At 42.5% G+C, this 12,326-nt stretch overlaps 1 protein-coding gene across 1 annotated transcript in view; it reads left to right on the top strand.

Moving 5' to 3' along the window:
• LOC102038541 (ATP-binding cassette sub-family G member 2-like) overlaps nucleotides 1–11,835 on the top strand; it is a 17,020-nt gene extending 5,185 nt beyond the window's left edge. The window contains exons 5-15 of the mRNA XM_005416497.2: nucleotides 455–612; nucleotides 1,675–1,826; nucleotides 2,990–3,106; nucleotides 3,952–4,217; nucleotides 4,765–4,847; nucleotides 5,210–5,299; nucleotides 6,707–6,831; nucleotides 7,188–7,342; nucleotides 8,708–8,797; nucleotides 9,955–10,067; nucleotides 10,944–11,835. Of these exons, the coding sequence (XP_005416554.1) occupies nucleotides 455–612; nucleotides 1,675–1,826; nucleotides 2,990–3,106; nucleotides 3,952–4,217; nucleotides 4,765–4,847; nucleotides 5,210–5,299; nucleotides 6,707–6,831; nucleotides 7,188–7,342; nucleotides 8,708–8,797; nucleotides 9,955–10,067; nucleotides 10,944–11,091 (1,497 nt within the window). The 3' untranslated portion in view covers nucleotides 11,092–11,835. The remainder of the gene's footprint in view (nucleotides 1–454; nucleotides 613–1,674; nucleotides 1,827–2,989; nucleotides 3,107–3,951; nucleotides 4,218–4,764; nucleotides 4,848–5,209; nucleotides 5,300–6,706; nucleotides 6,832–7,187; nucleotides 7,343–8,707; nucleotides 8,798–9,954; nucleotides 10,068–10,943) is intronic.
• Nucleotides 11,836–12,326: the final 491 nt, after the last annotated feature.

Here is a 12,326-nt window from a genome sequence, read left to right as displayed (position 1 = left end):
AAAGAGTCGCTTAGTCATTGCATCTTGGAAAGTTGTTCAGTCGCTTCCTGGCTTTATGGAACAAGACAAGAAAATTGTTTTCTCATTTCTGAAAGCTCTGAGGGATGAAAAACTGGTCTTTGATGGAAAAGTTCTGTGTAGAGCTTGTATTAACAGGCAAGCTACTAAAAAAAGGCATCCCCACACACTAATGCCTCCTCTGAATGCTGTGGCCCCCTCTGTCTCTTGTCAGTGTCATCCTTGTTCCCTAGAGTCATAAGGCACCTGGTACCTCTGAAAATCAGGCTTAGCATACTGCTACACAGTCCCTGGGTCAAACTCACCTGCTGTTCATCCTAGAGTTCATTAAAGGGACTCTGAAAGTGAAAATGGCTGCTAGATGTGGAAAGCCCACAAGTCCAGAGCATGTACTGACTGGGTCTTGTTTCAAATATCTGATTTCTTCTGCATGCAGGTCGGAACTGAATTGATCCGGGGAGTGTCTGGAGGGGAACGGAAGAGAACCAACATTGGGATGGAGCTCATCACAGAGCCACCAGTCCTTTTTCTGGATGAACCAACCACTGGCCTTGATGCCAGCACAGCCAATGCAGTCCTCATCCTTCTGAAGAAGTAAGAGTCAGTGCTTCACTGTGCTGCAATTTGGTTGTCAACTCATTAGTAAAAAAAGGAATGTTCTTATGACTGAGTAGTTCTAGTGCTCCTTTAAAAAACAAAAACATAAAAACTAGACAAATATACTCAGAAGTAGTGGTGAATTATTTGTTTGGGTCTCTTCCAAAGCCTTTTTAAGCTTATGGGAATCTTTCCACAGCAAGCATTGGACTGGAGCCCAAAAAGCAGATGTAGCTTGGACAGCTTCCCTTTGCCACAACAAAGAGTAGACTGGAAGGTCAGACCTTGTAATCATAATTTCTTGGCCTTCCATTTGAGTCTACTATCCAACAATAGTCTTGAACTCAGATAAAACTTCACCTGCAAATTTACTCTGAGTGTCCTATGTTTTGGAGATGAGGTGTCTTCTGACAATTAGAATAAAGTTACATGCAAGGAGGACGGAAGAGGGTTATTTAATGAGGATGACTTTCTAATCCTGCTCCTGGGTTTGTGGCAAGTTGTCTGGTTTTGCTTGTGGGGGTTGCATTGGTCTGGGGTTTGTGGATATGGGTCTTTGATGGTCAAGGGTCCTTGCTGGGCATCAGTGCTAAAGCCCTTGAAAGAGCATCTGACAAATTTCAAGGAAAACTTGGTTTGAATTTTCTTTAGAGTAAATCTTCAGCAGAAGATCTAAGAGAAATCTCAGCTGGCCAGACTTCCACAGCCTGATAAGTACCACCTGGTACTGCCATTGAACGCAGTAGGACTGTTCCAGTTAGGTGGACATCTGGTATAAAAAACACATAAGGAGGGTTTATACACAGCTGTGGCCTCAGGCTTTGCTAGCTACAGACAACATCATACTTTGGCTGCCTGGGCTGCAGTGATGGTCTCTGTAATGATGGGTGCTGTCTTGCAGGCAGCATCTGATACAGTGACAGAGAAGGGAGAGAAGGTTTTTCTGGGTCAAAACCCTGAGAAGTTGCCAAGTATTTGTCTCGGATTTTGATACTTGGGGTTTACATTCCTGAAATTCAAAGTGTGGTGTAGTTAAGAGATGTTTTGTTTCTATGTCAGGCTCTCAAGAAGAGGGAGAACCATCATATTTTCCATCCATCAGCCCCGTTACTCCATATTCAAGCTGTTTGACAGTCTGACATTACTGGCTTCGGGAAAGGTGCTGTACCACGGTCCTGCGAAACACGCCCTGGAGTACTTCAGTTCTATTGGTAAGTCTTCCATGCCAAGAGCAAAAGCAACTGGCTCATGAGTTGAATCTGTGTGTAGATTCTTGCCCTAGCATGGGATAATAGGCCCATGCTTTTCTATCACTGGGATGTTAGAAACTGTACACATACAGTCTAATCAGTGTTATGCTAGAGCAGGAAAAAGACAGAATGAGAAACCTAAAAATTTTCAGACAAGAGATCATGGCTCTTTCTTGCCTTTGTTGCCTTACATGAGGACAAAAACCAAGAATCACTAGATAATGCTTGTAGTTGTACCAGGCCTTGATGGCAGATCCAGTGGTTTTTGAACCACAGCCTGCAGATTGGATCCAAAAATCCAAGATCCAAAAATATGCTCTAGACTGAATGCAGGTGGGCAACCAAGAGGACAGAATTAGGGTGTGTCTTAAGATGGGTTAATAGCTGCACTGTTGGGTGGCTGCCCTCTGTTCAAGTAAGCAGGGTGATGGTGTCTGACTATAATGAACAGAGAATTTGGAGTGGACTTCCAATCTTTAAATGCAACCATGGACACATTAGATTATAAGCTTTCTCTGGCTTTAACGAAGGTGCTTTAACCAATGTCAGTACTTCTGCTCCTCCTCTTAGTAGGCCACTTCCTTTCTCTCAGGGAAGATGTAGAAATGTCTTTGGGTTTGTTTGTTTTTAATTTCCTCCTTGTCCCATACTTAGAACTGTATTATAAGAAGCTGCTTTTGGACAGCCCTTCCTCATCCTTGTGACCAGGGAAACTCCAACAAGAGTTGAGCCTCTGGAAGAAATATCTGAGGCTATAGAGCAGACACCCAGGAACCTCTGCTGAGGAACTGTGTGTCTTTCAGAGTGGAATGTGGTTGAACAGCCATGGGAAAGAGGCAAGAGTTGTCCATACAGAGTTGTGGTAGAAGCAGTTAGAGATTCCTCCTCACCTGAAATCAGTGAATAAGCAGCTTTGAAGCTTTTTAGATACCCTGGATTCGCCATCTTCTAAATCCTGTCCATCTACTGCTGTAAAGTAACACTTATGAAAAGCAGTGAAGTTTTCTGGTAACAGGGTTACGGAAAAGTGATATAGTGTTAGACCTGACCTTCTGAGGTGTGCCCTGTGCAATGCAAACACGTTGCATGTGTGGTTTTGGTTTGTTCTGTTTTTGTTTTTAAAGGATATGAATGTGAACCCTTCAATAATCCAGCTGACTTCTTCCTCGATGTCATAAATGGTGATTCAACTGCTGTGGCAGCCAGCAAGGATGATCATGGACCTGTGGACACAGGAAAAGGTAAATTGCAAAGGAGAAATTCACTGCTAGCTAATGTAGAAGGGAAATTGTATGTGGTGATGGCAAGCTTTTATTCTCTGTGTTTCTTTGAGTCTAAGGGCATTTCTTTATCTTTTAATTGTTCCTGCTAGTAGATATACTTTGTTTTGGGCTTCTTTAAAGAGATCAGAAAACTTCTTAAATGGATTTTTTTCACTTCAGTAGTATAGGAGAGAATTACAAATACCAAAATTTTAAAAAAGCCTGTGAGGGAAAGGCTGAAAAAACTAGAACTGCTTAGTCTCAAGAGGCAGCTGACAAGTTCTCAGTCACATAAGAGGCTGCTGCAGAGACTAAGTAGATGGCTGAGGAGTGTTGGATTTACAGGAGAGTGAAAGAGATTGGAACTGTTAGAGAACAAATTCTCTACCAATATAATGAGTGAAATGTTTGGAAATACTTGCTTGGGGATCATGTAGCACATCGTTGACTGAAGGACTATAAGGGAACAGATCTTGTAAAGCAGTTACACAGCGGTTGACATCACTGAAGTGATGTGAATCAGAGCAAACATTGATTTTTCCCAAATTCAATGAAACAAAAGTTATCTGGTGCCATGTTACAAGAATATAACCATTTTGTGCCAGAAAGAATGGGCAGATTAGCTAGATTCAATTAAAAATACAGGACAAACCTCTCACTCAAGCTAGCTTCCTAAACTCAGGGCTAAGGCGTGAACAACTCAAATTCTCTGGGCATTTCTGTCTTTTTCTTCAGCCTCCAGAATTGCTGAACTTATTGATGGGCCATATCTGAAGGTCATGTTCATAGGGAATCACAAGCCATATCTTCTTTTTCTCACTCAGAAGTGAGCAGTGAGAATGGAGTGACAGAAGACAATGTGGATAGCAGTGTGGTAGATGTGCTGCACCAGAAGTATCTCGGCTCAAACCTGTATCAGAGCACAAAGGAAGCACTGGGGAAAGTGGAGCTTGGACGGGGAAGCAAGCAGAGACTATCCAAGCAGGAGCATGAGATCACCTATGCAAATGGATTCTTCACTCAGCTCTACTGGGTGTCCAAGCGTTCCCTGAAAAATCTCATCAGGAACCCACAGGCCTCCATTGCACAAGTAGGTAACAATTGCTAAAAGTCTCAAACTCTTGCGGCTCTCAGTCTCATAATCTGTAGTTTGTAGGGCAGAACATGTTTTCAAAGGCAGTTAGGGAAATAGAAAAGTCCTGTGCCACTGCCATGTAAATGGAGTGAGATGCTCAGCTACCTTTGTGGCCTTTGGAAAAAATCTCCAGTTTAGTTTAGCATAAGAACTACTGCACTGAAGATTGGGGTGGGAGGGAAAGTGCTCCATTCTCTGGGTCACATGGGGATGTTCTAGGATGATACTAGTTTTGTGCCTCATTTTAAAACTTAAACTTGGTTATTCTATGTTTCTACTAAACTCTGCTAGCCAAAGAATGGAGTAGAAAAGTGAAGAGGATAAAATCTGAAAAACTGTCATAAGGATTTTAATTGGGTGTGTCTCAGTATACATTGCCTCACAAGAGCAAGGCTTTAGGCAGGTGTGAATCTTAAGCTCTGCATATGACTTAAGAATGCTAGTTCCTATTTTTTTACTTACCTGAAGGATTTATTTTTACCTTTCTTCTTTCCACTTCCAGATTGCAGTGACTGTAATTCTAGCCTTGGTTGTGGGTGCTATCTTTTTTGGTGTAAAACTGGACCGAAGCGGCATTCAGAATCGGTGAGATGAAAATGCTTTGCTCATTTTTCTATCCGTAGCAGACAGGTTTGAGGCACAGGGAAGGAAGGCCTTGGAATCCACTTGAAATACAAGGGAGGGTTGGGTTCATCGGTCTCAGTGCACTGCAGCATGGAATTGCCAGGGGTCCTAAAGGGGCCACAGTTCTGTCAGGTTTGCACATAAGTACAAAGGGAGTGTAAAAGGGAAGATAAGGATACAGCTAAGATTTACAGTAGCAATTAAATATCTCCATTCTATGGACAGAGAAAAGCACTGACTCTATGGTATGATGAATGTCTGAGGCTGCCACTGCTTAATCTGGTTGTTCCCTCACTTTTCCACTGTTCTGTTTTGCCTTCTAGGGTTGGATCCTTGTTTTTTGTCACTACAAACCAGTGTTTTTCGAGTGTCTCTGCAATTGAGCTATTCATCAGAGACAAGAAACTATTTGTGTAAGTAGTAAGGCACTTGGACTGTCTCATACCCTAGAATGAGATGGAGCAGTATCTTACACACTGAACAAAATTTTTACCACCAAGGACTTGTTTGCTCCCTTGCAATATCAGATTGTAATAGTAATGCTAAATGAGTCTGTAGAGCAGGGAGCTGAAATGCTCAGAGCTGGGGGGAGGAGGAAATGCTTTTACTTGCTTGCTGTGTGACAGCTTACTGTTTTTCCTACCCACTTTTGGTAACAGCTGGTTTTGAGGTCTGCGCGTGAATCCTGCAGACTGTGAATCCTTCCTACCCCCTTTCTCACAAGGGCTGACACACAGTCTTACAATGGTCCTAAAGTGGCAAGACTGTGCAAAAATGAAGGGAGAGTTCCTGGAAAAACTTTGCAATGGATGCTCAGATAAAGGGGGCCACTGTCTGGCTTACAAGAGCTCGTTAATAATCAAGCGCATCTGTGTTTAGAGGGATGTGCTTGATTATTACATTGTTGTTAAAAGTAATTAATATATAATTAAATATAGTTATTTATTTATAATATTATTTATATATAATATCTTTATATTAATATATATATGTATATGTTTTGTATGTGTGTATACATATGTAAATGCACGTAGATACAGTATACACACCTGTACGCATACATATATGTTGAAAGTGTAGTTTGGAGGTGTCTCCAGCTCATGCAATAGAAGAGCAAGAGACAGATCCTATGCAGTAAAACAGAAACTGGAGATTTATGCCTGAAATGTACATGTCCACCCACAGGCTGCTCAGAGCAGCTTGATATTGTCCCTAACAGCTGCTCAGGAGTGAAATTCCCCCACACTGCCATTTCTTGCTAGTCTGCCATGCTTGCCAGTGTAGTTTACTAGCTGTGTCAATGGGGATTTAGGCACATCACCTGTTAAAGCATCTTTTCATGAGCTCCATTAAGTAACAAAACAATCATAATGCCCTGAACTGGAGGTGAGTTGATGTCCCAAAGGTGTTTTCCCATTGTTGGGTATCATTCCTTCTTCCCTGGAAGCAGCTGTGTGAGTTAGCAGTGGATGAAGTGTTCCTCCAGTTTATAGAAGTCTAATGCTTCCCCATGCTCTTGTATTGAGGATCTTCTTCTTTGAAAAGAGACTTAGGAGTTTTTTTATGATATTTTACTTAGCAGTCACACCGTGTTTCATTCACATTCCTTGGTGTGCTGTTTGACTGTAGGGTCTGAGACAGATCAGCCCTTAATTCATAGAGTGTTAGTGACAGCACAGAGAATATAAGCAATTTGCATAGAGAGGTGTCACTGGTAGAAAAAGCAGAAAACAAATCAGGATAAATCAAACACACACTATGAGCCTGCTTCCTAGAGAACCTCTAAACCTGTACAACTCCCCTCCTTCCTGTCCTCGCAGCCATCAGTACACCAGTGGATATTACCGTGTGTCTGCCTACTTCCTGGCCTTGATGATAGGAGATCTGCTGCCCATGAGAACTACTCCAGCCATCATATTCTCATGCATCAGTTACTGGATGATTGGTAAAGAATTGATGCTTTCATTGAACCTGTTGTCTTCCAACACATTTCTGACTTAGCCAGATTCCTGTATCTATAACATACTGCTACTTGAACTTTCAACTGATTTAAGTGCTTGGCATCGTAACTTTGGAGGACTCTGGGGCAGGGGCAGAGACACCAACAATCTAACACAGAGACCTGCCTGACAACGTCTTTTGGTAATGCTCTTTGGGCCTCTGAAGCATGCAAAGTTCCTGCCAACTCCAGACTTGGTCTTTCTTCCTGATTTGCCTGTCTTGTATAGGAATCCAAGGGTACCTCTCTGGAATTCATCATGTGGTTGTTTACTGGACTCTTACCTTTCTGCTTTTTGACAGGATACCAAGCTGTTGCAGGGCGGTTCTTCTTCTTCATGCTGACTCTGATGCTGGTGTCCTACACTGCCACAGCCATGTCCCTGGCTATCAGTGCTGGGATGGATGTGGTGGCTGTGGCCAATCTGCTCATCACCATTTGTTTTGTCCTGATGCTTGTAAGTATATTAGGGGGTGTGTGCTCCTTTGATGGAGGGGAGGGAAGAGGACTGAATTGAGCTTACCCTAGGCAGGCTAAAATATCCATAGTCCACTGGCATATCAGCTCCATGCTTGTGATTTTATTGTCACTGTAGTCAAAGATATTCTTCTGCCAGCTTGTAGTCTAAGGGCTGGGTGCAATTCAGTAGTTGTGATGCCACCAGAACTTTCCAAACACGTGTTGCTTTTTTTAAATTAAATTGTCCTTACAAAGATTGATTTTAAAAAATCTTGCATTTCCAGTATTAGAAATCTAACTGATCAATTAGATCATTTAAAAGGAAAAAGCCTTGAAATAAACTTTAGATCTGTTGATTATTTGCATTAATTTTTGCTGCCCAAGCGGTACAAAAGGCACAAACCCTCTCTTTTTTTGTAATTCAATATTACCTTGGGTTTCAAGAAATTACTTCAATACTCTTCCCTGAGGATTTTTTTAAGGAAGAGAACAAGAGAGAGAGAAATTTTGACTACTTGGAGATGAAAGCTGTGAGTTCTTTTTCAAAAAGGTGATGCTGATGATGAAACATCTTGACTGTGAAACCTACGAAGTTACATGTTTCTTGTTAGATGATTCCTGGTCACTGTCTGTGTACATACTCTGAGCCACAGTACCTCCCTTATTCTTTGATTTGCAATTTAAGCTGCTTTTACAATAAGCCAAGTGCACTGCTTTAACTGCTCACTGCGGGTGAGAAGTGTGCATGTGTAGTGAAGGGCATGATGTACATTGAGTTAGGTCATAGTGTATAAGGAGTGACACATGCATGTACTGAAGGTCGGTGGGGTAAGCACAAGATCACTTGTGATGAAGCAGAGGCTGAAGTATGTTTAACTATGAAGACCACTTGTGATAAGAAGTAAAAGCAAATATTTTTCCAGATGAGAGAAAGCATGGATAAAAGATGTAGGACAGAGGGGAAGACTGAAATAATAACAGCTCTTAAGGTTCCCCCTTTTTCTTCTTTTTGATTCTCTACTTTCTCATCTCCGTCATCCTTCTTTGGCCTCTGCTCAGCTCTGTCATAGGACAGTCCTCCTGAGTAAGAAGTTGTGGTCATGATTCTTAGCTCACATGTGGGTGTAGAAAACCTTTCTGACCTCTTTGCAAGCAGTTCAGCTGGAGTACTCAGGTGTGTCGGGCCAGTGGCATGGGAGTGCTGCAAGGCTCCAACTCATGTCTGTGGGTACAGGGATGACAGCAGTAGTAGATCCATCAATCCCAGTGGAGCTCTGCTGGGAACTGCAGCATCTGTGCAGGAATGGTATTATTTGCAATAAACAGAGTTTGTGACTCATCAGTCTCCTGTGTTCTATTTCAGATCTTTTCTGGCCTCCTAGTGAACCTCCCTTCAGTAATGGGCTGGCTGAACTGGCTCAAGTACTTCAGCATCCCTCGATACGGCCTCACTGTGAGTAGAAAGTAGCATTGGTCTCCTTTGAGTAATGTAGCCACACTGCTGCTTCCTGGAAAGGTTTTGAGTATAAAGTTTGAAGTTCTCTTAAAAGCCAGATTTGGTTTGTTTCATTGCATGAATATGGTAAAAAAAAATAAACCAGCCAGCCTCAAAAAGGAAGTGAAATTTAGAACTCTGTGTGAGAGCTGCAAGTCTCAGGGACTGAACAAACATTTTGTGCTACAGAATTAGTGCTGCTTGGACAGCTGCAGAGCAAGCTGTCCAGTCAGGCACTAATTCCTAGCCTGAGTAGTTGATCCCTGTGGTTCAGAATAAAATCAAATATTGTCCAGCCTCTCCAGACACTACTGTATGGGTGGCCAGCTGCGGCCAATGACTTTCCACCTGGTTAAGGGATTTACTGTAGTGCACGAGTGTCTTAGTCTTCAGCCTGGCTTCCTCTGAAATGAAATTGGACTTTTTTGAATAGTAAGGAGCTGGGGTACCAGAAATCTAAGGATGCAGCTGATTGAAACACAGAAAATAGAGCAGGTCACACGTGGGAGTTGTGTTTCCATCTCCTGTTTGCATACTTGCCAAGCCTCTCTGGAAGGAATAGTGTCCTACTTCAAGTAACAGTGACTGAAATGAATGCTGGAGCTGGTGCAGGGTGGGAGAGGTGTGAGATCTCATTGTTTGGGTATCACTGAGATGGTTTATCAGTGTTACTCAATGTAGAAGAGTCCTCTGAGATAGCAGTGAGTGCAGGATGCCAGTGCTTGGGAGCCTTTCACCTCTTGCTTTGGCTGACTTTGCCATGCCTTCAGTGTGGTGATGCTGGGGGATCTGCATGCAGCCACATGATTTTCTGGATCAGTAGACTGACCCAGGTGAATGTGGATGAACAGAAACTTGTAGCTGGCAAGACAGAAACCCGTGGCTAAGTAACTTGGAAGCTAAGGCCTGGACACCGAACCACCTTGCATGTAGAACTTGGAGCAGTTGCTAAGAAAAGCAGTGTCTAAGAGCTTGAGAATAAAAATGAATGTGAACATATGATTCTAAGAATGGTGGTATGTGTATTCTAATAATCAAGTTCCTTTGAAGTGTTTCAGTTTTAACAGCCCAAACCATGAACTCTGCAAAAATCTTGTGTCTTCCTCTTTCCCTAGGCCCTTCAGGTAAATGAGTACAGAGATCTCTACTTCTGTGGTGAGAAGAATTCAAATACTACAGTGTTAGTGGGAGACACAGGCAGTTGTCCCCCCAACATTTCAGAAGAAATGTAAGTACTCATGGTGGTTCTGGGCCTGAAAAGTGATTACTTGAAGGGAAGTCTGACTGCATCAAATTTTTATACTATTTGCAGAATTACCACTTACAAGCCAGTCTCAAAAACATGTCCCAAAGTAATGTATTTTAGGATTATACAATAAAACTCCACAATTACCCAAGAGTGAAGTAGGGATGAAACTTTACTTGTAAAAATAGGCAGATGAGCTAAATTAAGTTTTGTATTTGATAACCTAGCCCTGATGGATCAGTTTTCCTAAACAAATCCAGAGTCACTTAACAATGGAAATGCAGTGTGTGGACAGCTAGAGTTGCTGGAAAGCAGTAGACCTGTGATCAGAAACATGCCTCTCCCACAGAACTTTTAAATATTAACCTCCCTGCAGATACAGAGAGAGCCAAGGTATCTCTCTCACAGTGCTTCATTTTGCCCCATTTGAAATGTTCTTGGCTATTGATACCTTAAGCTGTAGCAGTGCAGCTATTTTGTGATTCATACTAGAAAAATGGCAAGCTGAATATTTTGCAGGGAGCAGTGCTAGAGTACTGTTTCCATGGCTTTTGGACTTCCAGTGATTGTTGAGGGGAAGCTAATGCTTCTGTACTTACCGTGGTTTAAGATGATTCTGAGGTTTCCTCATAAATTGCCAGTTATCTGTAAAGAACAATTAGGTTGCTACTGAAAAATGATGAGAACTAGAGATCTAGATTTGTCCCTCGAGTTTTATTTGGTGATGGCTTCTCTATTTCTATCACCTGTTTTGCAGAGTTGAGGGTAGAATGATCATTGTGAAACAGGAATAAAAGTAATTACCTGAAGATGTGTGCTACATAGTAATACGAAATTGTGCCCTGTGCTTTTCTGCAGGTGTTCTGGTGAAGCATACCTGTGCAGCCAGGGAATTGCCCCTACCAGCTGGGCAATGTGGGAAAACATAGTGGCTCTCTTCTGCATGACTGTCATCTTCCTTATCATTGCCTATGCAAAACTCCGGTTCATGAGGAAGTTCACATAGACTCCTGTGTTGCCTTGCCCTGCAGCTTCTCAGGTGTTAAAACTGCAAAGCTTGTTAGGGCCTACTGGAGATTGCCAAAATGTTTTCAGCTGACTTTACTGGACTTCAGATGGGAGGCCTATTCTCCTGTTTCTGAAGCATGATCTCCACAGGACTGTGGGTTTTAAGAAGAAATGCATTAATGTACATTGCGTAAGTGATTTTTCCTAAGAAAATACAATTCTCATAATTCCTTAGGTACATATCAAATTTTATATTGTAAACCATTATTATTGTGTGCCAGCTTATACACAAAATATTCCATTGGACATGTGAGCTTCTCCATCACAAAAGGTGGAAGGTGATGGTGGCATTTATACAATGATACATTGTCCCTTCTTAGTGCTTGTCACATCTGAGGAGAGACAGAGACCATTCACAATGTGTTGGAGATGCATTTGAGCTTGAAGTCAGTAGAGACCAAGCATTTACTACCAGGAAAGCACAGTTGTACTTGTAGTAGCTTCTCGGTGAAAGCTACTTCCAGAAACAACTTTAGCTTCATTAAAAACTAAATAGCAGTGGTGTTAGACATCTACCTAAGAAGAGAAATATGTACTGTTGTACTGCAGGCACAAAGAAACCAAAAAACCTCCCCTCCCCCCCATGAACAGCAAGAAATGTATTTACTACTTTAAAGGAGGAGAGGGAATGCCCTTTTTCTTTATTACTTTCTAAATAAAAATGTGTATACTTACAACTGGCCGAAGTTTTTAACAGACTCAGTTCTTAGCTGCACTATCTGTATATAGTGCTACTTACACTATGGACTGAAAAAAACCTATTTAGCTACGGCTGTGGCAACTACAGCAACGTGTACCACAGTCCCCACAGGACAGACTATCATGCCAATACTTGTCTCCTGGCCACCTCATCAGCAGCAGAAGAGATGCTTTTAAATCGCGTTAAGACCTGCTGATGTAAGCAGATCAGCTAAGCCAAAGGAAAACATCCTCAAACACAGGACTGGAGAGTTTGCCTGTGAGCGTCGGGCGGGCCGCAGCCCCTGGACCGGGCGTGCGGTGAGAGTCCTGCCGGCGCTCCTGCAATGAGCGCTCCGGTTGCGGTGGGAAGGGGGAAATGAGCGCACTGACGGTGCAGCCGCATCGAGCACTGACCGGGCGCTCTCGGTTCGGCTTCACTGCCTGTAACCTCTGGGCAAAGTAACCTCGTACAGGTTTTACACCTGGGTATTT

This window comes from Geospiza fortis, unplaced genomic scaffold (assembly GCF_000277835.1).
Source record: "Geospiza fortis unplaced genomic scaffold, GeoFor_1.0 scaffold130, whole genome shotgun sequence".
In the NCBI taxonomy this organism is placed as follows: Eukaryota; Metazoa; Chordata; class Aves; order Passeriformes; family Thraupidae; genus Geospiza; species Geospiza fortis.
This window is presented reverse-complemented; position numbering and strand designations above follow the sequence as displayed.